This window comes from Leucoraja erinacea, chromosome 33, assembly GCF_028641065.1.
Source record: "Leucoraja erinacea ecotype New England chromosome 33, Leri_hhj_1, whole genome shotgun sequence".
Classification (NCBI taxonomy): domain Eukaryota; kingdom Metazoa; phylum Chordata; class Chondrichthyes; order Rajiformes; family Rajidae; genus Leucoraja; species Leucoraja erinaceus.
The window spans coordinates 15539220-15562736 of NC_073409.1; the positions used below are offsets into that span (position 1 = coordinate 15539220).

At 45.7% G+C, this 23517-nt stretch overlaps 1 protein-coding gene across 1 annotated transcript in view; it reads right to left on the bottom strand.

Annotated features, from left to right (window-relative positions):
- Positions 1–2160: 2160 nt before the first annotated feature.
- Positions 2161–23517, bottom strand: part of itga11a (integrin, alpha 11a) — a 124741-nt gene continuing 103384 nt past the window's right edge. Inside the window, exons 24-30 of the mRNA XM_055661444.1 lie at positions 22376–22466; positions 15089–15202; positions 13763–13867; positions 11848–11961; positions 8316–8411; positions 6162–6275; positions 2161–5411 (exon numbers count right to left, since the gene is read on the bottom strand). Of these exons, the coding sequence (XP_055517419.1) occupies positions 5319–5411; positions 6162–6275; positions 8316–8411; positions 11848–11961; positions 13763–13867; positions 15089–15202; positions 22376–22466 (727 nt within the window). The 3' untranslated portion in view covers positions 2161–5318. The remainder of the gene's footprint in view (positions 5412–6161; positions 6276–8315; positions 8412–11847; positions 11962–13762; positions 13868–15088; positions 15203–22375; positions 22467–23517) is intronic.

Genomic DNA, 23517 nt, shown 5'->3' on the forward strand with positions numbered 1-23517 from the left:
GGAATTTTTTGAGGATGTAAAAAGTAACAATGGATAAGGGAGAGCCAGTGGATGTGGTGTATCTGGGCTTTCAAAAAGCCTTTGACAAGGTTCCACACAAGAGATTAGTGTGCAAAATTAGAGCACATGGTATTGAGGTAGGGTATTGACATGGATAGAGAACTGGTTGGCAGACAGGAAGCAAAGAGTAGGAATTAACGGGTCCTTTTCAGAATGGCAGGCAGTCAGTGACTAGTGGGGTGCCGCAATGTTCGGTGCTGGGACTCCAGTTTACAATATTTATTAACGATTTAGACGAGGGAATTAAACGTAACATTTCTAAGTCTGGATGACACAAAGCTGGGTGGCAGTGTGAGCTGTGAGGCTGTGAGGCAACAGGGTGACTTGGATAGGTTGGGCGAGTGGGCAGAAGCATGGCAGATGCAGTATAATATGGATAAATGTGATTTTGGTGGCAAGAACAGGAAGGCAGATTATTATCTGAATGGTATCAGATTAGGAGAAGGGGAAGTGCAACGAGACCTGGGTGTGCTTGTACATCAGTCACTGAAAGTAAGCATGCGGGTACAGCAGGCAGTGAAGAAAGCCAATGGCATGTTGGCCTTCATTGCGGGAGGATTTGAGTTTAGGATTTAGGAGCAAGAATATCCTACTGCAGTTGTACAGGACCCTGGTGAAACCGCACCTGGAGTATTGTGTGCAGTTTTGGTCTAATTTGAGGAAGAAAATTATTGCTAATGAGGGAATGCAGGTTCATTCCCGGGATGGTGGGACTGACGTATGATGAAAGAATGGGTCAACTGGGCTTGTATTCGCTGGAATTTAGGATGAGAGGGAATTTTTTTTTTAGAGGATTAGGTAGGGTAGATGCAGGAAAAATGTTTGGGGGAAGTCCAGAACCAGGGTCACAGTTTAAGAATAAGGGTAGGCCATTTAGGACTAAGTTGAGGAAAAAACTTTTCAGCCAGAGAGTTGTGAATCTGGAATTATCTGCCACAGAAGGCAGTGGAGGCCAGTTCACTGGATGTGTTCAAGACAGAGTTAGATATAACTTCTAGGGCTAACGGAATCAAGGGATATGGTAAAATGGAAAGTGTTTTGGACGATCAACCTTGATCAGATTGAATGGTGGTGCTGACTCAAAGGGCCTCTGGCCAGATAGTGACCTGGGCAGCACAGTGGTGAAGTCAGTGGATCTGCTTATCCGCTTCAATGATCTAAGTTCGACCTTGACCTCTGACGCTGGCTGTGTGGAGTTTGCATATTCTCACTGGCTACGTGGGTGGCCTCCCACATCCCAAAGATGCATGGGTCAGTAGGTTAACAAGACGCTGTAAGTTACCCTGAGTGCAAAGTTGTGTGGTAAAACCTGTGGGAGGATTAGATAGAAATGCAAGAATACAATTGCATTGGTGCAAATGGGTGCTTGATAGTTGGCGTGGACTCGATGGAATGAAAGGCCTGCTTCTGTGCTGTGTGACTTTGAACACTACCTAGATACTGACACAAAAAGGCAACGGTTATACTAACAAGCAAGTCTAATACAAATTTTGCATCCTGTCCCAGAAACCTGGCTGACTTTGTACTGGTTTCCCCCCCCCCCCCTCCCACTTCACTTGCACCATTTGCAATGGATACACAATTTGCATCTTCTTTATCCACGTTTACCAATTCACAGCCCTTTATCCTCTTAGGGCCCACACCTGTCCCCCCCCTGTCTTTTGCCTTGAACCAAAAATCTGACTTTAAATAATTCCCTTTCCTGCATTTCCCCACCACCCCCCATCAATCTGTAGAAGGGTTCTGACCCAAATGGTCGGTTATCCATGTTCTCCAGGGATGTTGCCTGATCCGCTGAGTTACTCCAGCGTTTTGTGTCTCTTTTTGATATGAAATCAGCATCTGCAGTTCTTTGTTATCACATTACAATCTGCCTAAGCTTTTGGTTGCTTAGCCTAATATCACCTTGTGGAGTTTGGCGTCGGATGTTACTTAATAAATCTGCTGTGATGTTGTAAAGCCCCTGTCCCACGATGCGAGTTTACCCAAGAGCTCTCCCAAGTTAAAAGAATCAAACTTGTGGTACTTCATCACGAGTATTTTTTTTAACTCTTGGAAATTTTTCACACACTGTTGAAAAAACTTCACGAGTTTCCGCGTTTCTCGAGTACCTGCCGTTAGCATTACGAGCCATCCACAAGCTCTGGCGTACCCGCTACATATATTCTACGTACCTACCAAGAGTTTGATATATTTTTAAACTCGGGAGAGCTCTTGGGGAAATTCGCATTGTGGGACAGGGCCATAACTGTGTTAAGTGCTTGATGCTATAAGATGCAGAATTTTGTATGAGCACCAGTGATTTCCTCCCTCCCACTATCACTCTATTGGCAGCGACCTGAGGTAATGAAAGTTGGTGAGCTACGGAAGACCTTGCTTAATATATTTCTATCACCTCAAGCCCTAACAATCTCGCTGCAGAGAGGTGGTAGGAATGTGTTCAGGAAGGTGCTCCTTTTTGAAGTCATCTACCTTCTCAGTTTACATTTTAAAAAACCAAGCAACCTCATACATATGGAAAACTCATTTTCTTTGAGGAACTGTCCATTGTCGCGCATAATTACAATCTTCAACACTGAAATACAAATGCAAATTCTTTCCAAATATTTACATATACAAGAGTTGTTTTACATATAATACAGAATCTAAATATCAAAGCACAGAAACATTTCTCGAGTATGATTTATGTTTGATGAAAATGTAGTGTCAGTCAGACTTTTCAGGACCGTTTTTAGAAGCTTTAAATAACTGGATGGGATTTATTGTTTGATTCTAACTATTGCTATTCAACCCATTCACCCTCTCTATCTGAAGTTTGGTGTTCAACATCGTCTGAATGGGTTCGATAGAAAATAGGAATGCCGATAAACTGAATTAATAACAGAAATCTGAATTAACAGAAAATGGTTGAAGTAAAGAGCAAGGAAGTCAATATTAGGTTAATGGTTCAGATAGGATTTCTCACACAGCAATGTTCACAGATAGCATACTCGTCCCACTCTACTAGAAGGATGGAGATTTATGCTAAGTGATTGAAGAGCTGGGTTTTGTAACAGTGGAGGCTGAAAGATTTATTGGGGTGTATATAATTATAAAGAATTAGATGGAGTGAATAAGAACAATGTTTTTTATTTGGGAGAGAAAGTTCAATTATAAGGGATGTTATTTTCAAGTAATCGGTCAAAGGATTAGTGGGGAGTTGAGGGAAAGGAATGATTAGGTCCGAAGTGCGTGGTGGAGGCAGAAAATCCATGCCACAACAACTGACTGCATGGCCATTTGACCCACTGAACATCGGCAATGGGATTAGTTGCTCTGGTTCTTCCTGTGGTTGGCCTATACTCAATGGGGCAAATGGTGTCCTGTGCCATTACTTTGGAGTTTCACTGCCAGACTTTGCTAATCTGTGGAATAAGTCGATACTTCCATCCTAATAGAAGAGAGTTTTAAAATGTTGAAAGAGTTTGACAGATAGGTGCAGAGATGTTTCCATTTGGTAATGTGCAAAATTTGGGGCCCTTATTACATGCAGTCACTAATCAGACAGACAATGAGGTGGTAAGAGGATGCCCTACTTGCGTGTCATACAGCATAGAAGCAGGCCCTTTGGCCCAACGTGCCATTTCCGACCAAAATAGCCCATATACACTTGACCCACCTGCCTGTGTTTTCCCCAAATCCCTCTAAATCCATGGACCTGCCCAAGTGTCTTTTTAAATACTTTTGTAGTCTCTGCCTCGTCTCTGGGAACTTGTTCCATACGCCCACCACCCCTCTGTGTGAAACGTTTGTCCCTCAGATTCCGACTAACTTTCCCCCTCTCATCCGACAACTATGTTCTCCTGTTCCTATTTCTGGTAAAATACTGCGCATTTACTCTCTCCGAAGCTTCCGAACTTCTCCCTGTAGCTCAAGACCTGGCAACACCCTCGTAAATCATCTCTGCACTCTCTCCAGATTAACAATATTCTTCTTAGATCAGGATGACCAAGTCTAACACAAAATACTCCAAATGTGGCCTTGCCATCATCTTGTACAACTGTAACATAACATCCTAACTTCTGTCCACAATGCCTCACTGATGCAGGTCAATATGGCAAAAGCCTTCTTCACCACCCTACCTACCTGTGACGCCACTTTCAAGGTGCTCTGGGCCTGCACGCTTAAACCTCTCTGCTCTACAGTACTCTCCAGGGTCTGGACACTCACTGTGAAGGCCCAGTCCTGGTGTGACTTCACAACACCTCACACTTATCTACATTAAACGCTTAATCATTCCTCAGCCCACTTGCCTAACTGATCAAGATTTATGCTGCATTTCATAACCATCTTCGCTATACAATACCACCCACCTTGGTGTCCTCTGCAAACTTACTGATCGTGCTTTCTACATTTACATCCAAATTGCCAGTATAAACCTCAAACGGCAATAAGGTGAGCACCCCTAACCACTAGTCACAGGCCTCCAGTCTCAAAAATCACCTTCCACCATCACTCTCTACTTCTTTCCATGAAGCACCCATAGTCGAGACCGAACCCAAGTCTCTGCTGATGTAAGGCAGCAACTCGACCACTGCGCCACCATGCTGCAGCGGATGGAGAATCTGCATCAGACCCTCTTGGTATGGAGGGTAATGGAAATGCATGATGAGACAGTATATCTGTACCTGTCCTTCAGTGCCCAGGCCAACGCATATAAGGATTTGCAACCAGTAAATTCTGTAAAATCGTTGCTCATTACCTTAAATAAAATTCCCTTGAGCAAAGATGGCAGGTGGCCAGTATTTGGTTAAAAAAAAAAGCATTTTGCAAATGATTTTGAGTTTCCACTGTTTTAAAAAGACCCCATCTGAGCTGGCTTTGATTTGCCTGTCATGGGGGCAAGCACGACTTGTAAAAGGAGACAGCCCGGCCCTTGCCTCTTCCCACCACCGTGGTTGCAATGTTGAAGCTTCTAGCGTTTAGCAAAGTCAAAGTTCAACTTTCCAAACAAACAAATGTAAACTGCATCACACCCCTGTTAAAACATATTTGCCAACAGGGCGGATACTCTGGGGAATACAGTATATTGCACCTTAGAAAACCAATTAAAGTGTGAGGTGTCAAGAGAAAACAAGAGTACAAGAAGGTGCGTCTGGTGTTGTGCTGATCTTGGGCAACAACGTAATTATCTACCAGAGCCCGTCTGCATGAGTGCAGAGTTGATGAACAAATTCACATCTTCTCTTCACCATTTGCTTCGACAGTCAGGGAGGGCTTCAGAGATTTGCTTTTTTTAAATGCCCGACGTAGCCATTCGGAGCTGCCAAGGATTCCTTCCTCCTGCGATACGCGCTTCGGAAAAAGCCCAGCTGATTTTGTTAGGAGAGAAGAGGATTTAAAAGCAAAAAAAAATGAATCAAAAATATTTATTCAAATATTAAAATAGTATTTACAACACAATAAAACAGAACCCACCACCATAGTACAATCCTTGCCCAGGATACATTCAACCCCCCTCAGTGCCCAACGGTCCTGGAAATCCCCCAGGGTGCCCGTGGATAGGGCGTGCTCCCTCTCTAACATTGCGCGGACGCAGATGTAACCCCAGTAAAGGGGCAGGCAGCCGGCTCGGGCAGTGACCTCTTCCGCCTGGCTCCGTTACTCGCGGATGGCCAGCTTGGCCAGGCCCAGCAGCAACCCTACCAGGATATCTTCAGCCCTTCCCTCTCCCCTATGCACAGGGTGTCCAAAGATGGGTGAAAAATGCAGCCAGAAGGCAAGGAGCCTTGAAAGAATCTCTCTGAATTGATTTTAAATGTCCCTGTTGGTTGTGAGAAATGTTAATGGGGTGCAAATGCCTTTGACAGCAGCAACCAAAGGGCAACAGGATCTGTTACCCGAGCCCTGGTTGTGCATCAGTTTACCTTTCGGGATCACTGTGGCAATAAACTTAAGGGGTTTTGGGTTTAGACATGTGGAAGCACTAAAAGCTGTCAAGTGCTGCATGCTTGTTCGGCACAGTCACTCCCCACCCCCAAGCCTTTAACACCTGGGCAGTTAAACTTGTTTAGTTTGTTCAGCATTTTGCGGTACAAATTGCTTTGGAACATTTACCTTACCTTCCATAGAGCAAGAGTGAGCAAGGCCAGGAGAAGTAGCCCTCCTAATGAGCTTCCAATTATAATCCAAAGTGGGACCTCAGACTCCCACTGCTTGGTCATGTGAAGCGTTATCTGTAAGAAGACACACAACTTTACCTCAGTTCCTCTTGCTCCTCTGTCACCTTCTCTATCTCATGATTCCAACACTTAATATTCACATCTTTGCTTCACACCATTCGCCCCCAACATACCCTTTCATTCATTTGTTCTTTGTAGCTCTTCGTATCTCTAGTTTCCCTCTCCCCTGACACTCAGTCTGGAGAAGAGTCGCGACCCGAAATGTCACCTATTCCTTTTCTCCAGAGATGCTGCCTGACCCGCTGAGTTACTCCAGCATTTTGTGCCCAACTTAATCCCCTTCAGGCCGGCCAGCCCAGCTCCTGAGGCCATGTTGTGGCAGGGACTTGGCTCCATGGAAGTGTTGCGGCAAATGGGACTAGCGCAGTGTGGCAACTTGGTCACAATGGGTAGGGTGGCCCGAAGTACCTGTGTCTCTGCTATTCTATGACTCAATATAACACACAAGGGGATGTGAGATTGGGGCCCCTGTGTGTGGCTATCGTGACCCGAAGGAAAGGATGCGTGGTTAACAGAGCCCGAACGAAAGGGAGCATAGGTATTAGGAACCAGTGTGCCGTGTGTGAAAGGGAGGGTGGGTATAGGTACCAACATATTTTGAAAATCTATGTCTTCCCATAGCTACCTCAACTACATTCCGTGCCCCTCCCTCCCTGATGTTGTTGATGGGCCCTCGCTTGCATTTCCTTCATCTCCATTGTCTGCTCTCAAACTCCCTCACTCCACACACAGTTCCCCAGGTTCTCGCCTTTTGTCCCCCTTGCATTTACATTCAACTCCTCATTCTTCCCCACTTCTGCCGGCTCTAACAGGATCTCACCCCCAGCCCGAAACATCGCCTATTTCCTTCGCTCCATAGATGCTGCCGCACCGGCTGAGTTTCTCCAGCACTTTTGTCTACCTTCGATTTTTTTCAGCAACTGCAGTTCCTTCTTAAACAAGATAACAATGGCCTGTTTCCTTTATCATTTTTTTTTGGTGCATATCTTTCATTCATTGTTCTTTATCTCCCCACACCATCGTCGATATCTCTCGTTTCTCTTATCCCTAAGTCTGAAGAAGGGTCTCCACCCTAAAACGTCACCCATTCCTTCTCTCCAGAGATGTGTCGCCTGTCCCGCTGAGTTACTCCAGCATTATAAGTCTTCTCTAGAGTTCGGTGCAAGGCAGCAACTTCCCACTAGAGGACAGCAGAGCTCTTGAGACAAGATGTCGAGCTGGAACGACCAAAACATTCACGTTGAAAAGTTGGGGGGGGAGGAGGGTTGGAACGTCATTACTTTGAGATTTATTTTGTGCTCTCTGCAAACTTAAAGCTTCCATACTTGGGGTTGTCAGAGCTGAAAGGATTAATTGTGTAGCTTTGAAGCAGGATATTAAAAATCAGATGGAGATTTACCAATAGAGGTTCCCTTTCAAATCGAAATTGACGACAAATTCGAAGGAAGACCTCGAAGGGGTCTGTCAGCACATGTGGTTTTCATTATTACATCGTCTAGTAGGATGTGAGTGTAAGGGTGGGATTGCAACTACACTGGAAATGCCTGTGACACGAGAGGCCACAAGATGAAACACTCTTGACTCTCAAAATGCTGGAGTAACTCAGTGAGTCAGATAGCATCTCTGAAGGACATGGACAGGTAATGTTTTGGGTCGGGACCCTTCCTCAACCTGTGGCACTCTAATAGATGGAGGAATTGAGCTGCCGGTAGTAGATACAGACATATGGGGCTAACAGCTACCCTGAGATATCATTTACAGATCTTAAATTCACGTGGGTTTAGCAAACCTAACCTGCAGCTCCAGCAGCAGCCCCTCCACCCTTCCCACACTGAGAGATGGCTGAGACTGTGGTCAATTGTAAAGACTGAGAAGCCATGGCGAGATCATGTCCTCAGGTGTAGACACAAAGTGCTAACTCAGCAGGTCAGGCAGCATCTCTGGAGAAATAGGACGGGTGACGTTTTGGGTTGGAACCTTGTTTCTGACTGCTCCCCCCCCCCCCCGCCCTCCTCCCGGTGTGTGTCAACTTACATGCCGAATCCTCCCCTCCTCTTTTACAAACATGGCCTTGGGCTCCTGAATGTCCAGTGTTGCCGTGGTTACAAGAAACAGTGACCCAAACCTGAGCTGGAAAACAAAATGAAAGCACACAGGATATACACAATAGAACATATAATGTGGATTATTCTGATTATCCCACTCATCCCTGCCCCAAATCGCTTTGAACTTTCTTCTCCTTTTCCCCTCCACCCTCCGTACCCCATCCCTCATCCTCCCCTCTCTTTCCCTTCCTGTCTTCTCCTTACCCTCGCCTCTCATCCTTAAGGATAAAAGAACCATGCAGCGTTTGACACACAGGAGTCTATTTGTTCCATAGATGCAAATGAAGAAGGGTCCCGACCCGAAACGTCACCCATTCCTTCTCTCCAATCAGGCTGCCTGTCCCGCTGAGTTAACCCCAGCTTATTGTGTCTATCTTGTTCCTTAGACAAAACTGGCCGTAATTGTGTGCTAGATCTCGCCTGGTCATAAAGGTCCTCCCGCTCCGCCAATGAGACCTCCAGCACGGTGTTCCTGGCTCAGTGAGAACGGTCTTCAAGTACACACCCAAACGCTGTTAATATGTGAACCTTTTCCACCCTTTCAAGCATCGACTTCCAAGCCCCCTTGGGGACATTTTAAATGTACCTCATCTCCCTCTACTGACAAAGCCTGACAAGCAGCACACAACCCAATGGTATGAACATTGAATTCTGTTTCCCCTGTTTCTTTCCTGTGCCCTCAGCCCATTTCCGCCACTAATCTGCCCTTCTTCTCCTCACGCTCTCTTCAATTTATATCCCTCCTTCTTTCTTTACAGTTCACTCCTCCTCTCTCATTATCTGACATCCCTTGATCACCTCTTCATCTCAACCCTTTGTCCACCCATCAGTTAATCAAACCCTCCTCACCTTTATTCACTTATCACTTGCCAATCTTTCCCTCCCCCCAACACCTCTCTCTTTTCCAGCTTTCTCACCCTGACCACAACCAGTAGGGTCCTAGCCCAAAGTGTTGCCTGTCTATTCCCTCCACAGATGCTGCCTGACCGGCTGAGTTCTTCCAGCACTTTGTGTTTGCCTCTTGTTTACACTGTTCCCTTGAGAACGTACAGGACGAGGAATGAGGAACAGATAAGATGACTAGCGGTTGCACAGATAACAGCAGTAAACCGAAGTCAAAGGGTTTTTCTTACATTGTTTGTCTTCAAATAACCACTCATGCCTATTTAAAGATTTACTGGTTTGCAAAGCAATAGATCCAGATGGCCGCAAAACATAACATCTAACATTTATTTTGTAAAAAGTTGTCGTTTGAACAATCTGGTCCAGAAGAAAAAACGAGAAACTCATATTGAATCGATTTGATAAATTCCAACAGTGTTGGACTTCATAGGTCGATGTATCTGAAGATCAGCAGTTTTCCCCAGCAACTTTAAGGATGATTTCAGACTTGTGGCTTTAGGCATGAGGTCTTTTTCTCGTGGAAAACAATAATAATGCATGGTTTCCCCCAAAAAATGCCGTCTTATTCAGGATGGAGCAAGACTAAGGAATTTGGAATGTAAATGAAATCCAGATATTATTTATCCGTCTGAAATTATCCTGAAAATCGGTTGACTGAAGTCAACATGCATCCCATTGATTTTAGGTTTTATAATTCAGAGATGTGAAGGTTCAGCTGCCCTGACTTAAGCTGGGACTTGTGGAGAGAGCACTCTCACCTGGGAGGCTGAAGATGGTGATGTCAACTTGTGTTACTGAGAAACAAGGAACTGCAGATGCCGGTTTACAAAAGAGGACATAAAGTGTCGAGGATCCCTGGTCAGCATAGACTCAGTGGGCTGAAGGGCCTCTTTCCGCGCTGTGTCTCAAAACTAAACTAAGCTAAGTGCTGGAGTAACTCTGTGGGTCAGGCAGCATCTCTGGAGAACACAAGTTCATAAGTTATAGGAGTAGAATTAGGCCATTCGGCCCATCTACTCTGTCATTCAATCATAGCTAATCTATCTTTCCCTCCCAACCCCATTCTCCTGCCTTCTCCCCACAATGCCCCTGACACCTTTACGAATCAAGAATCTGTCAATCACCACTTTAAAAATACCTATTGACATCCTCCACAGCCTTCGATGGCAATGAATTCCACAGATTAGCCATCCTCTGACTAAAGAAATTCCTCTTCGTCTCCTTTCTAAAGGTATGTCTGTTTATTCTGAGGCTCTGTCCTCTGGTCCTAGACTCCCCCACTGGTGGAAATATGGATAAAGCCTGCCCATGTTCTCCAGAGATGCTGCCCGACTGGCCGAGTAACTCCAGCACTTTGTGTCCTTTTGTATTACTGAGTACATAATGCAAGCTGGCAGCACTGAAGGAGCACTGCACAGTCAGTGGTGTTGGGATAAACCAAGCAGACAGCCTGCACTCACAGCATAAGGTCACGAGTCTGACAATTTCAGGCCATTTCAACAAACAAAGTGTTGGAGGGTCAGGCAGCATATGTGGAGGGAAATGGATTGGTGACATTTCAGCTTGGAACTCCGCTATTCCATTGATTTTAATGGTGCTGATCTACAATTTATCATCTGTCTGTTTCTCTCCATAGATGCTGCCCAACTCAGTAAGTTCCTCCAGCTGTTGTTTTTTTTTTTTGAGAAAGGTTCCAGCATCTGCAGACGTGTGTCTCTAGGCAATTTAGAGTCCTTTACAGTCAATGACGTGCCTTTTAAAATATGCATGTTGTTATAATAAGCGAGCTGTATGGCTCCCACCACACCACTGTAAGCATGGTAATCGTACATTGGGGTGAAGTTGGTTACAGAATAAAAACTTTGGCCAAGACACAAGGAAAGCTCCCCTGTTCCTCTTCAGAACAGTGCTGTGGGTTTGCACCTAGCCGAGGGCTTGCTCTCGCATCTCGTCTAAATGCTGACACCTCTCAACAGCGCAGCCCTCCCTCAGAGTCCGTCTCAATGTTATGTCCAAATCTATAGGGGGGGGGGGACTTGAACCCACCGCTCTCCAAATCAGTGGTAATACTTTATTTTAATATAAGAGATATAGTTTGGAAACAGGCCCTTCGGCCCACCGAGTCCATGCTGACCATCGATCACCAGTCGTACATTATCCCACTTTCTCACCCCTCCCTCTACACATTGGCGCCGTTTCATTTTAAAGAGGCCGATTAAGCTACAAATCCACACGTCTTTGAGGTGTGAGAGGAAACCGGAGCACCCGGTTGAAACCCACGGGGTAACAGGGAGAACGTGTAAACTCCACACAGACCCCCCCCCCCCCCCCCCCCCCCCCCCCCCCCCCAAAATATTGAACCTGGATCTCTGGCGCTGCCAGGCACCAGGTCTACAGCACTGGCACTGTGCTTCCCTTCTGTGCTGGACAGTGTGGCAAGTGGGTCATCACCAAACTGAAAACAACATTTCCTAACCCAAGAGATGGGGGTCCGACATCCTTCACAGATTCAAGGTGCCAACACGGGCCAAAACGTTCTCCATCATGGATGCACTTACAGTCTTTAGTGAATCAGTCAAGAGTCTTCCAGAAACATGAATGATGTACTCCTCGTTACTTTTAAAATTCTTCACTTCGCACATGATGAGCGTGCACTTGGCATTGCCAGCATCCTGTCGGCAGGGAAAACATTTCAGGTGAAACCGCCCGAGCAAACAACGACATGCTGAAGGAGCCCAGTGGGCCAGGCGACATCCAGAGAAGGGAATGGACAAACAATGTCTCTGGTCGGGACCCTTCTTCAGTGTGTTCAGAGTAGAGTAGAGAGAGAGGGGAGGTGAAGGAGTGGGGAATGAGCGAGTGGATGCAGGCAAGGAGGATTTGAGTGGGAGATGAGTCGGGGGTGGGGGGTGCAGATAAGGGTTGGAGATGAAGTAGAGAAGCCAAAAGGGTGTACATGTGGAATTTGATGAGGAAAGAGTATGGGGAGTGCAATCTAGAATCAGCTGGTTGATGGAAGGGGATCCAGTTAGGATGGGAGGGAGGGGGAAGGGGGAAGGGGGGGAGGGGGAGTAAAATATGAGACCCAGAGGAGACTGGTGAACCACAGCCGGAGCCAAGTGGGAGCCAATGTCGTGATGGAGGATCATTGACATGAATTGGTTCTCTCTCCATTTCTCTCTCCACAGATGTTGCCCGACCTGTCGAGCATCTGCAGCATTTTCTGTTTTTATAGTGAATTGCAGTGGTCAAACTTTAAAGATCACATGTTAATTGGAAATTGACACAGCGCTGAATGATCACATATATCACCACCACCTGGTTGCGTGGCAAATAAACATTCTATCAATAAAGATTCTATCATATCAGGTTATTTTTTTTCTGATTTGGGCTATTTTATGCAAAGATATTTACAAAGGGAGCAGCATTTGTTTTTAGTGACGGGGTCATGTCTCATCACAGATCTGATTTAAAACATTTTGTTCCATCCCACAACTGTGCGATCCCCGTACACACACACACACACTATCCTACACACTAGGGACAACCCTGACTGCGGATGTAATCCGTATGGAGTTTGTACGTTCTCCCTGTGACCTTGTGGGTTTTCCCCGGGTGCTCTGGTTTCCTCCCACACAAAGACATACAAGCTTGTTGGTTAATTGGCTTCGGTAAAATTGTAAATTATCCCTAGTGTGTAGAATAGTGTTAGTGTACGGGGTGATCGCTGGTCGGCATGGACTTGGTGGGCTGAAGGGCCTGCTGTGCTGTGCTGTACCTCCAAAGTCTACGGACATGGACCCCAAGATCCGTCTGAACATCCACAAAGTTAATCGTTTTGCCATCCAGCTTTCCCTTGCAGTCGACCTCCCAAAGCTGAGTGCATTAGGCTATTCTATACTTTAATAACAAATTGCATTTATCCAATCCCTATGATGTCAAATGTTGCAAGTGCCTCAGTGGAGTGGACACACAGAATATCCTCCATGTAAATTTGAGGCAGTTGCTGCTCCATTCTCACCCTGTTCCCCTGTTTAGAGTTAAGTTTTAGTCCTCACTTGTGTCAGCTGGCCTCAGTACCCTTGTGTGAAATATTCATCAGTACAGTGGCTCTTTCGGAGGTCAGTCAGGGGTGTGTGGGTGGGGGTAAAGGTGGAATGCCACTTGCCGTCTGGGCAAGTTCAGGGGGCACTCCGGGAGGGGGGACGGGGAGTAGTGGAACATAAATCTCTCCTCCTCCACAACGCAACCTTCCCATGGGACTCTGGGGGAAGAGCAGAAAGTGATGATCGAAAGAGAAAAGCCAAAATGATCTCAGCAGAGGAAATAAAGCCCAGAAGGATTAGGAAAGGAACAGTGTGCAGAATGTTTCACTTAATAAAGAGATGAAAGTCACTGGCGGAGATCAAAGGATCTGACTTCAAACATTGCACATTAAAGTTTGGGTTGCACGGAACAGTAAAACCTGCTTACCAGCTTTTCCAAGTGCCTGAGGTCCTCTGCATACACTGGGTCGCCAGGGTGCTGCCAGTATGGCGCTTCTGAATGACTGGTCAAGGTGCACTGGATCCCTTCAGCCTGCAATCCATTGAACAGAGCAGCAGTGTAAATACATCAAGGTAGGTGCGAGTCAAACCATTGGCACCAACTGCACCAGCCTGCAGTCACAGGGGTGTAAGGACCAGCAGAGACCCGATGGGCCGAAGGGCCTGTTTCCTGCCATCACTACAGCACAAAATGCTATTACCTCCTTGTAGAGATGACACGGTCTCTTGGTAAATTTCCTGCACCTGAATGGTTGCCAGTAGCAAAAGTTGTGGTCCTTTTTTAGACTCTAGTGATGCAGCGCGGAAACAGGCCCTTCGGCCCACCGAGTCTGTGCCGACCAGCGATCCCCGTACACTGCCACTTTCCTCCACGCCACGGACAATTTACAATTTTATCGAAGCCGTTTAACCTACAAACTTGCACATCTTTGGAGTGCGGGAGAAAACCAGAGCACCCAGAGAAAACCCACGTGGTCTCGGGGAGAACGTACAAACTCTGTACAGACAGCACCCGTAGTCAGGATCGAACCTGGGTCTCAAGCGCTGTAAGGCAGCAACTCTACCACTGCTCCACATTACAGTCTTCTCATTGGAGATCCCCAGTGAAGGATCTGGGCAGTATCATGCACTCGGCTTTTGTCAATTGCCAGTTGGGTTGAGAGGGTCTCGGTCTGTTTCACACACAACTGTTCCAGCTCACCACTCCAGCCAGGATGAGGGTCTACAGGACAGAGGTGCAAACTACTCCGCTTCAACGGTTCAATACCCTGCTGAATATTCAGACTCACTCGCTCGTTTTCCTGGCTTGCTCCCTTCAGCCAGAGAGTAACATGACTGGGAAAGCCTGGGAGACCCTTGCTCCATTGTTGTATTTTAGTGAGGCCACCACAAGCTAATAGTCAACAACTACAGGGATATGCATCTCAAGAGAGAACTAGAATGGTAGAGGATGTTGCCCTAGTGGTTGAATGGCTTGTTGACTGTGGAAGGAAGCAGGGAAAGTGTATCAGTGAATCAGTGAAGATGTCACTGGGGTTGGAGGCTTTAAGTTACAGGTATTAGGAGATAATGGACAGGCTAGAACATTTTCCCCTAGAGCATTGGTGTCAGAGGATGACTGTAAACAGGCATTTAACATTATGAGGGGCATTGATAAGATGAATAACTACAGTTTTTCCCCCAGGGTAGGTGAGTGTAAAAAGGAGACTATAAACTAAACTAATCTAATCTTACTTTCAGTGCCTCTACTCACCGGAACAGTGGAGTTGTTGGTCAGGACCAGGAGGCGGTTGTTACCTTTGGTCGTCGTGGGAACGGTCACCCTGATCACCAGGCGACCAATGGTGAATCGGCCCAGATTCTGCAACTGCAACGTAAATGGGCACAAGCACATGAGACTTACCGGGGGACCCAGTCCCATCCGTACATAAAACCATCTACATTTTCATTATCTTGCAGCTTATCTGCTTGCAAAAGCACCTGATATGTCCTGGACCCCTTCCCAATAGACAATAGACAATAGGTGCAGGAGTAGGTCATTCGGCCTAGGGTAGGTGTGTAGGATAGTGATAGTGTATGGGGTGATTGCAGGTCAGTACGGACTCGGAGGGCCGAAGGGCCCGTTTCCGTTCTGTATGTCCGAAGTCTTAAAGTCTAAAAAGGGGTGGCAACACTATAGAAGTAAATGACTGGTTGCAATGCATTCTGAGGACATGATAATCCTAATTTACCCGATCGGGTAATCTAGACTGTCCAAGTAATAGCGAGGGAATGCAACATTGTCGGGAATGTCATCTGTCGGATTAGATGATAAACCAAGGCCGACAGGATGCCTCGGTACATTTTTGGAGAAGGGAAGAGAGGTTCCGTGGCTAATATTAAATCCAACGCCAATGCTGCTCATCTTTTCATTGTCAGACTGTGTCATCTTGCTGGGACTGCTGTATTTCCACAGTCCAGGGTCCTCGCTCTGTGGGACATTGAGGGGCAGAGGCTGGTGGAGCCACCCCTTAAACAGAGGAGAGGAGATCACCCCAGGGGGCCACAAGAGTGGCAAGGGTGCCTGGTTTAGAGATAGTTGCAAATACTACTGTATATGTATATCGGTATAGGTAATGAATGTATAGATGCCGCGAATGTCGGAAGGTGCCGCGAATTTCCGACAATGTTGCATTCCCTCGCTATTACTTGGACAGTCTAGATTTTTTGCACAATTGTGTACATTGTATATTTTTAAACTCTGAATAAAGTTTATTTTTGCAGGGGAAAAAAATCCTGTTGCAACAGTAACAGCACTTCCAAACAAATTAATGAGTTGTAAATCGTTGTGGGACATCCCGAGAGATGCTGTGTACACATGGGCACTAATGGACTCACATTCAGAGATGTCATGTTGGCAGAGTTCGTGGAGCTGAGGGTTGCAACACAAAGCCTATCATTTGTACCCGACGCACTTCATCCAAGCATAATCTCCCAAGCTCTTTGAATTCACACAAAGCACCAGGGTTAAATTCACTGAATGCCATTCGTGTTAACAATTGCCTCCAGATGCAATGCACATTATGTGACTTCAGTATAAAGAAATCTGCTATCACAATTACTGAAATACATTGATTTTAGAAAGTTTAAAATTCTTCAGATGAAATATGACTTCTGATCTAAGTCCAGTTTATATTAATCAAAACAAGCTGGAATTATTTGGCTCCTAAGTCCATTCTGATCCCTACAGTCCCCCTTTATAACGTTTCCATCAAAGGACCGGTGGAGAATTTGCCAACAATTCCATGCAGGTTCCTTGGGATATTCTGTGGAAATTCCATTTAAATTTTTCATAATATGTTGCGAGAATTCCTGGACAGGGACAATCAGTTGGAAATTTTGCACCAGTTTGTCTTCATTTCCACATGCATTTGCTTCGGGATCTCTGCCAACATTCTCGCACAGGAACCCTGACTGAAATTTCCAAATAAATCTTCGGGGTGACACTGCCACAGAGGCAGAGTGAGGTTTTTGCAACACTGTGCACCAGACCTCTCCAAGTCCCCCGACCCGCACGCTCCCACTCCATTCCAAACATGCAGCCAAATATACAGCCACTGCTAAACCATGTAAGGCAGCGACTAAAATTGATACCAATGCTGAAAATCTGCAATAAAAACAGCAGAGTCTGGTCAAACCCGAAGGAACACAAAGTGCTGGGCTAACTCAATGGGTCATGCAGCGTCTCAGAGGGGAATGGATACACAACGTGTCGAATCGGGACCTTTCTTTAGACTAAAACGTCCATTCCCTCCACAGATGCTGCCCGACCAGTTGAGTCACTCCAGCACTTGATGTAAGATTCCAGCATCTGCGATCACTTGTGCCTTCGGAAACTTGTGCCTCCGGAGATCAGTTCTTGAATCTCCGTGTACAGACGCTGCCTGAACTGCTGAGTATATCCAACAGTTTCTGTTATTATTATAGGAGACATCGGGTCTTAGATTTTTGTTTTTGTAATTTATAAAATACAGCATGGAAACAGGTGTTTAGGCCCAATTGATCACCTGTGTTACACCACAATCCACGCCCTACACACTAGGGGCAATTTTAACCAATTATTTTTAAACGCACATATTTTTGTGATGAGCGAGCACCCAGAGGAAACCCACATGGTTATAGGGGGAACATGCAAACTCTACATAGACAGCACTCGAAGTCAGGATTAATCCCATATCTCTGGATCTGTGAGGCAGCAGCTCTATCTGTGCCACTGTGCTGCCTTCCATACATGCCGCTCTCTATAAATGACACCCTCGATAACATATGCCCTCTTTGGATGCCACCACTGTGCCTGCCAATCTATAGATAGTAATCTGCTCTTGCACTGGGTTTGAGACAATTCCCTTTACTACCAACCAGATTCATGGGGATAATGGCAATGAATACATAGAACACAACTGCAGTCGGAGGAGGTGGTTGAGGCTGGTACTATCGCAAAGTTTAAGAAACATTTAGATAGGAACATGGGTACGATAGGTTTAGAGGGATATGGGCCTGGTGTATGGGACTGGCAGATGGAACTGGTGTAGATGGGACATGTTGGCAGGTGTGGGCAAATTGGGCCGAAGGACCCGTTTCCATGCTGTAAGGCTCCATGACTATGACTAATACCGTCACCAAATCTACATCTCACACAGAGGACAGTGAGGGCCAGTTCTTTGTGCAACTCTGCGAGTCTTTGTTTCAACAAAGGACATAGCAGACCAATTGAATAACTACTTTGGTTCTGTCTTCACTAAGGAAGACATAAATAATCTGCCGGAAATAGCAGTGGACCGGGGGTCAAATGAGATGGAGGAACTGAGTGAAATCCAGGTTAGCTGGGGAAGTGGTGTTGGGTAAATTGAATGGATTAAAGGCCGATAAATCCCCAGGGCCAAATAGGCTGCATCCCAGAGTACTTAAGGAAGTAGCCCCAGAAATAGTGGATGCATTAGTGATAATTTTTCAAAACTCTTTAGATTCTGGAGTAGTTCCTGAGGATTGGAGGGTAGCTAATGTAACCCCACTTTTTAAAAAGGGAGGGAGAGAGAAAATGGGGAATTACAGACCAGTTAGTCTAACGTCGGTAGTGGGGAAACTGCTAGAATCAGTTATTAAAGATGGGATAGCAGCACATTCGGAAAGTGGTGAAATCATTAGACAAAGTCAGCATGGATTTATGAAAGGTAAATCATGTCTGACAAATCTTATAGAATTTTTCGAGGATGTAACTAGTAGAGTGGATAAGGGAGAACCAGTGGATGTGTTATATCTGGAGTTTCAGAAGGCTTTCGACAAGGTTCCACATAAGGAATTAGTATACAAACTTAAAGCACACGGTATTGGGGGTTCAGTATTGATGTGGATAGAGAACTGGCTGGCAGACAGGAAGCAATGAGTAGGAGTAAACGGGTCCTTTTCACAATGGCAGGCAGTGACTAGTGGGGTACCGCAAAGCTCAGTGCTGGGACCCCAGCTATTTACGATATATATTAATGATTTGGACGAGGGAATTGAATGCAACATCTCCAAATTTGCGGATGACACAAAGCTGGGGGGCAGTGTTAGCTGTGTGGAGGATGCTAGGAGGCTGCAAGGTGACTTGGATAGGCTGGGTGAGTGGGCAAATGCATGGCAGATGCAGTATAATGTGGATAAATGTGAGGTTATCCACTTTGGTGGCAAAAACAGGAAAGTAGACTATTATCTGAATGGTGGCCGATTAGGAAAGGGGGAGATGCAAAGAGACCTGGGTGTTATGGTACACCAGTCATTAAAAGTAGGCATGCAGGTGCAGCAGGCAGTGAAGAAGGCGAATGGTATGTTAGCATTCATAGCAAAACGATTTGAGTATAGGAGCAGGGAGGTTCTACTGCAGTTGTACAGGGTCCTGGTGAGACCACACCTGGAGTATTGCGTACAGTTTTGGTCTCCTAATCTGAGGAAGGACATTCTTGCCATAGAGGGAGTACAGAGAAGGTTCACCAGACTGATTCCTGGGATGTCAGGGCTTTCATATGAAGAAAGAGTGGATAGACTCGGTTTGTACTCGCTAGAATTTAGAAGATTGAGGGGGGAATCTTATAGAAACTTACAAAATTCTTAAAGGGTTGGACAGGCTAGATGCAGGAAGATTGTTCCCGATGTTGGGGAAGTCCAGAACAAGGGGTCACAGTTTAAGGATAAGGGGGAAATCTTTTAGGACCGAGATGAGGAAAACATTTTTCACACACAGAGAGTGGTGAATCTCTGGAATTCTCTGCCACAGAAGGTAGTTGAGGCCAGTTCATTGGCTATATTTAAGAGGGAGTTAGATGTGGCCCTTGTGGCTAAAGGGATCAGAGGGTACGGAGAGAAGGCAGGTACAGGATACTGAGTTGGATGATCAGCCATGATCATATTGAATGGCGGTGCAGGCTCGAAGGGCCGAATGGCCTACTCCTGCACCTATTTTCTATGTTTCTATGTAACAAGGGCTTCTTTTCAATGCAATTCCCCATATGCTGCAAAATGAATCACATTTAAACTTCACCTGTTTCTCACCCACCTTTTCCAGGACCTATAAATTATAAAATTCCTGGCTTTTGCCTTTATGTTAGTAATATAACAGGGAGAATAATTTGGCCTAGCAACTGTAAAACATTAATGGCTGTGGAATCAGATAAATAAATCAAAAGACTGTACCGCTCCACTCAGTGTCTACTGCATTTTTGTTTAGAACAGTTTGGAAAAAAAGCAATATATCAAGAGAAGCTATTTAATCAATGTACATCAGGAAATGGTTTAAAGATTGCGACTGTACACAAAGTTTACAGGGTCTACGGTAATTTTGAACATGCTTCCTACTATGTGTGTTCACGTGTAGGTGTGCATCAGTATGTGTGTCCGTGTGTCATTGTACACGTGTGTCCCTATGCGTGTCCATGTGTGTGTATGTCTGTGTGTGTTTGCGTGTCCGTCTGTGTGTCCATGTGTGTATGTGTGCGTGCGTGTATGTGTCCCTGTGTGTGTGTATGTGTGTCCCTGTGTGTGTGTGTGCGCATATGTCCCTGTGTGTGTGTGTGTGTGTGTGTGTGTGTGTGTATATGTCCTGTGTGTGTGTATATGTCCCTGTGTGTGTGTGTGTGTGTGTGTGTGCTGTGTGTGTGTGTGTGTGTGTAGAGTGTGTGCGTATGTGTGTGTGTGTGTGTGCCTGTGTGTGTGTGTGCCTGTGTGTGTGTGTCCGTGTGTGTGTGTGTGTGTGGTGTGTGTGTGTGTGGGCTATGTTGGTATTTTAAATGCTACTTCAGCAGGTCATTAGGCAGGTTGCAGTAATTGCTGAACTGTGCTTGGTTCTGAGGCAGAGAAGAGCCTTTGAAGATGAAAGATATGATATTTGGGAAATGCCAGGAAATGTTTAAGGTCGTTTTCAGATGACTGATCCTGTTTTACTGGCCAGCTTTGATTTGCTCTGATACTGGAGAGGTTGAGGGTACCAGGAACCGCTCTTAACCGGGTGTTGCATGCAGACTCTGCACCAGCGTTACAATAGGAACATCCATGGGATGTTGTCCCTCATTGATCAACTGGTCGCTTCTAAGCGTTCATGGTTGAGATGTGACAATCACTGCATCCACTGGCCATCCTTCAACGACCTGAGACAGTGGTTTAGTTTATAGATACAGTGCAGAAACAAGCCCTTTGGCCCACCAGGTCCATGCCGACCAGCGATCCCAATACACTAGTGGGAGGAAAGCGGAGCTCCTTGGAGAAAACCAACACAGGTCACAGAGAGAACATACGAACTCTGTACAGACAGCACCTGCAGTCAGGATCGAACCCAGGTCTCTGGCGCTGTAAGGCAGCAACTCTATCACTGCGCCACTGTGTTGGTGGTGGGCACCTGTCTATGCTTCACCCGGGATTACTGAGTGTTTTGCTCAGCCTGTACAATGAACAATTAAGAACCAAACAACACACTTCTGTGGGCCTGAGGCAAATATCAACCAAACTGTGATGACGGCTGATTTCCTGAACAAAAAAAGGGCATTTGTGAACTGTTAGGCTTTTTAAAAATATCAATCAGTTTTGTTGCCATTTTCAGCGATGCCAATCTTTAATTACCAGTTAAGTAACTAACAATTACTTAATGAATTCATGAAATTCTCTGACTAATGACATTTAAATTTTGCATAGAAAAGAACTGCAGATGTTGGTTTATACCGAAGATAGACACAAAGTGCTGGAGTAACTCAGCGGGTCAGGCAGCATCTGTGGAGAAAGTGTTTGGGTGACATTTCAGGTCATGACTCTTCTTGAGGTGCTTCACCCGCGGAGTTACTCCAGCACTTTGTGTCCATCGTCGACATTTAAACCATGCTCCCTGGTTTATTACTAACTGGTAATCAATGAATGTAAACATGACCTTAATGCTTCCACAAACATCCTGGAAAGGATGTTTCTTCCTAGAAAGAATCGGTCTGGAAAAGGATAGAAATAAGTTCCACGGGGTCTTAATTGCAACTGGACCTTTCAGCCAGACTTGAGTTGAATCACATCACAGAAGTCCTGGAATCAGGTTAATTTAGGCAGCCAATTAAAGGGGACTTGGTGGGAGAGTCTAGGACCAGAGAGCACAGCCTCAGAATAAAAGGATGTACCTTTAGAAGTTTGCTGTGGGCTGATGATTCTCCTCCTAGTCACTTGCTGACACATGCCCCTGAAGAACGGTCTCGACTCAAAACGTCACCCATTTCCTCTATCCAGAAATGCTACCTGTCCGCTGAGTTACTCCGGCATTTTGCATCTATCTTCGGTGTAAACCAGCATCTGCAGTTCCTTCCTACACATGCTCCTGGTTAGGTAAGGAGCAGATTTGAATCAATGGTGATGTCCTCCCTAGACAGGGAGATGACTGTGACCATCAGGAACTCCTGGCACCGATGCAAATGTTCTCCAGTGGGACCCCCACGTCCTCAGCAGAACACGGGGAAAAAGCAATCAAACGGAACAAGAAAATAAATGGAAATGGCCTTACCGTGAAGGTGAAGTTAAACGGAGGGTCGTACTCTCCATTTTCCTCCAGCTCTTCCACTGATTTCAAGTCGTAGAGATGTGGACTGGAGTTCCTGTCCCAACAAAATCATCAAATCATCACGACTGGGCAAGAGAAGAGAAAGGCCTCGCAACATAGAGGATGAAATGCACATAGGGCTATTCTGAAGCTTGATTATTTGCCAATGCACTGCGGAAACTTCATCCTGACCATCAATCTACTGCACCCGTCCGTTTCCACCAAGGGCACTAGGTGGGAGAGTCGAGGACCAGAGGGCACAGCCTCAGAATAAAAGGACGTACCTTTAGAAAAGAGGTGATGAGGAATTTCTGTAGTCTCCCACTCCCGACACGCAGGGGGCAATTTACAGAGGCCAATTAACCTACAAACCTGCACGCCTTTGGGATATGGGAAGAAATCAGAGCACACGGAGGAAACCCGTGCAATTACGGGGAGTACGTGCGAACTCCACACAGAAAGCACCCGTGGTCAGGTCTCCGGTGTTGGGAGGCAGCAGTTCTGCCAGCGAGTAACGATTTTTTTACCAAATATTATCCTAAAATACTTTTGAGAAATATAACCAGGCAGAGAGAGATGTCATGGCGATGGAGACATTGGGAGTGTAGATTAAACAGGTGATGAATGGAGGCAGGTGGAGAAACGGAGAGACCAGATGAACTGCTGTAGTGTACAGAGCATGTTGTGTCAGTTAAACTGCCCGTCACAATTTGAGTATTAGTATTGGTTTATTATTGTCAAGAAACTTTGAAAAGCTTGTTTTTGCATCGTATTCGGGCAAATCATTTCACTGCACATCTTGTATGTGTATGTGACAAATAAAGTTGACTTGACTTGACCATACATGAGTACATCAGGTAGTGTAAAAGAAAAAAATAAACAGAGTGCAGAATATAGTGTTGCAGCTACGGAGAAAGTGCAGGTTAAAAAGGTGCAATGGCCATTACGGTGTAGATTGGAAGATTGGAAATTCATCCTTAGCATTTGAGAGGTCTCTCCAAGTCTGATAACAGTGGGGGGGGGGGAAGTGTTCTTGAATCTGGTGGCATGTGCTTTCATTCTTCTCGATGGGAGTGGGGAGGAGAGAGAACAATCGGGATGTGAGT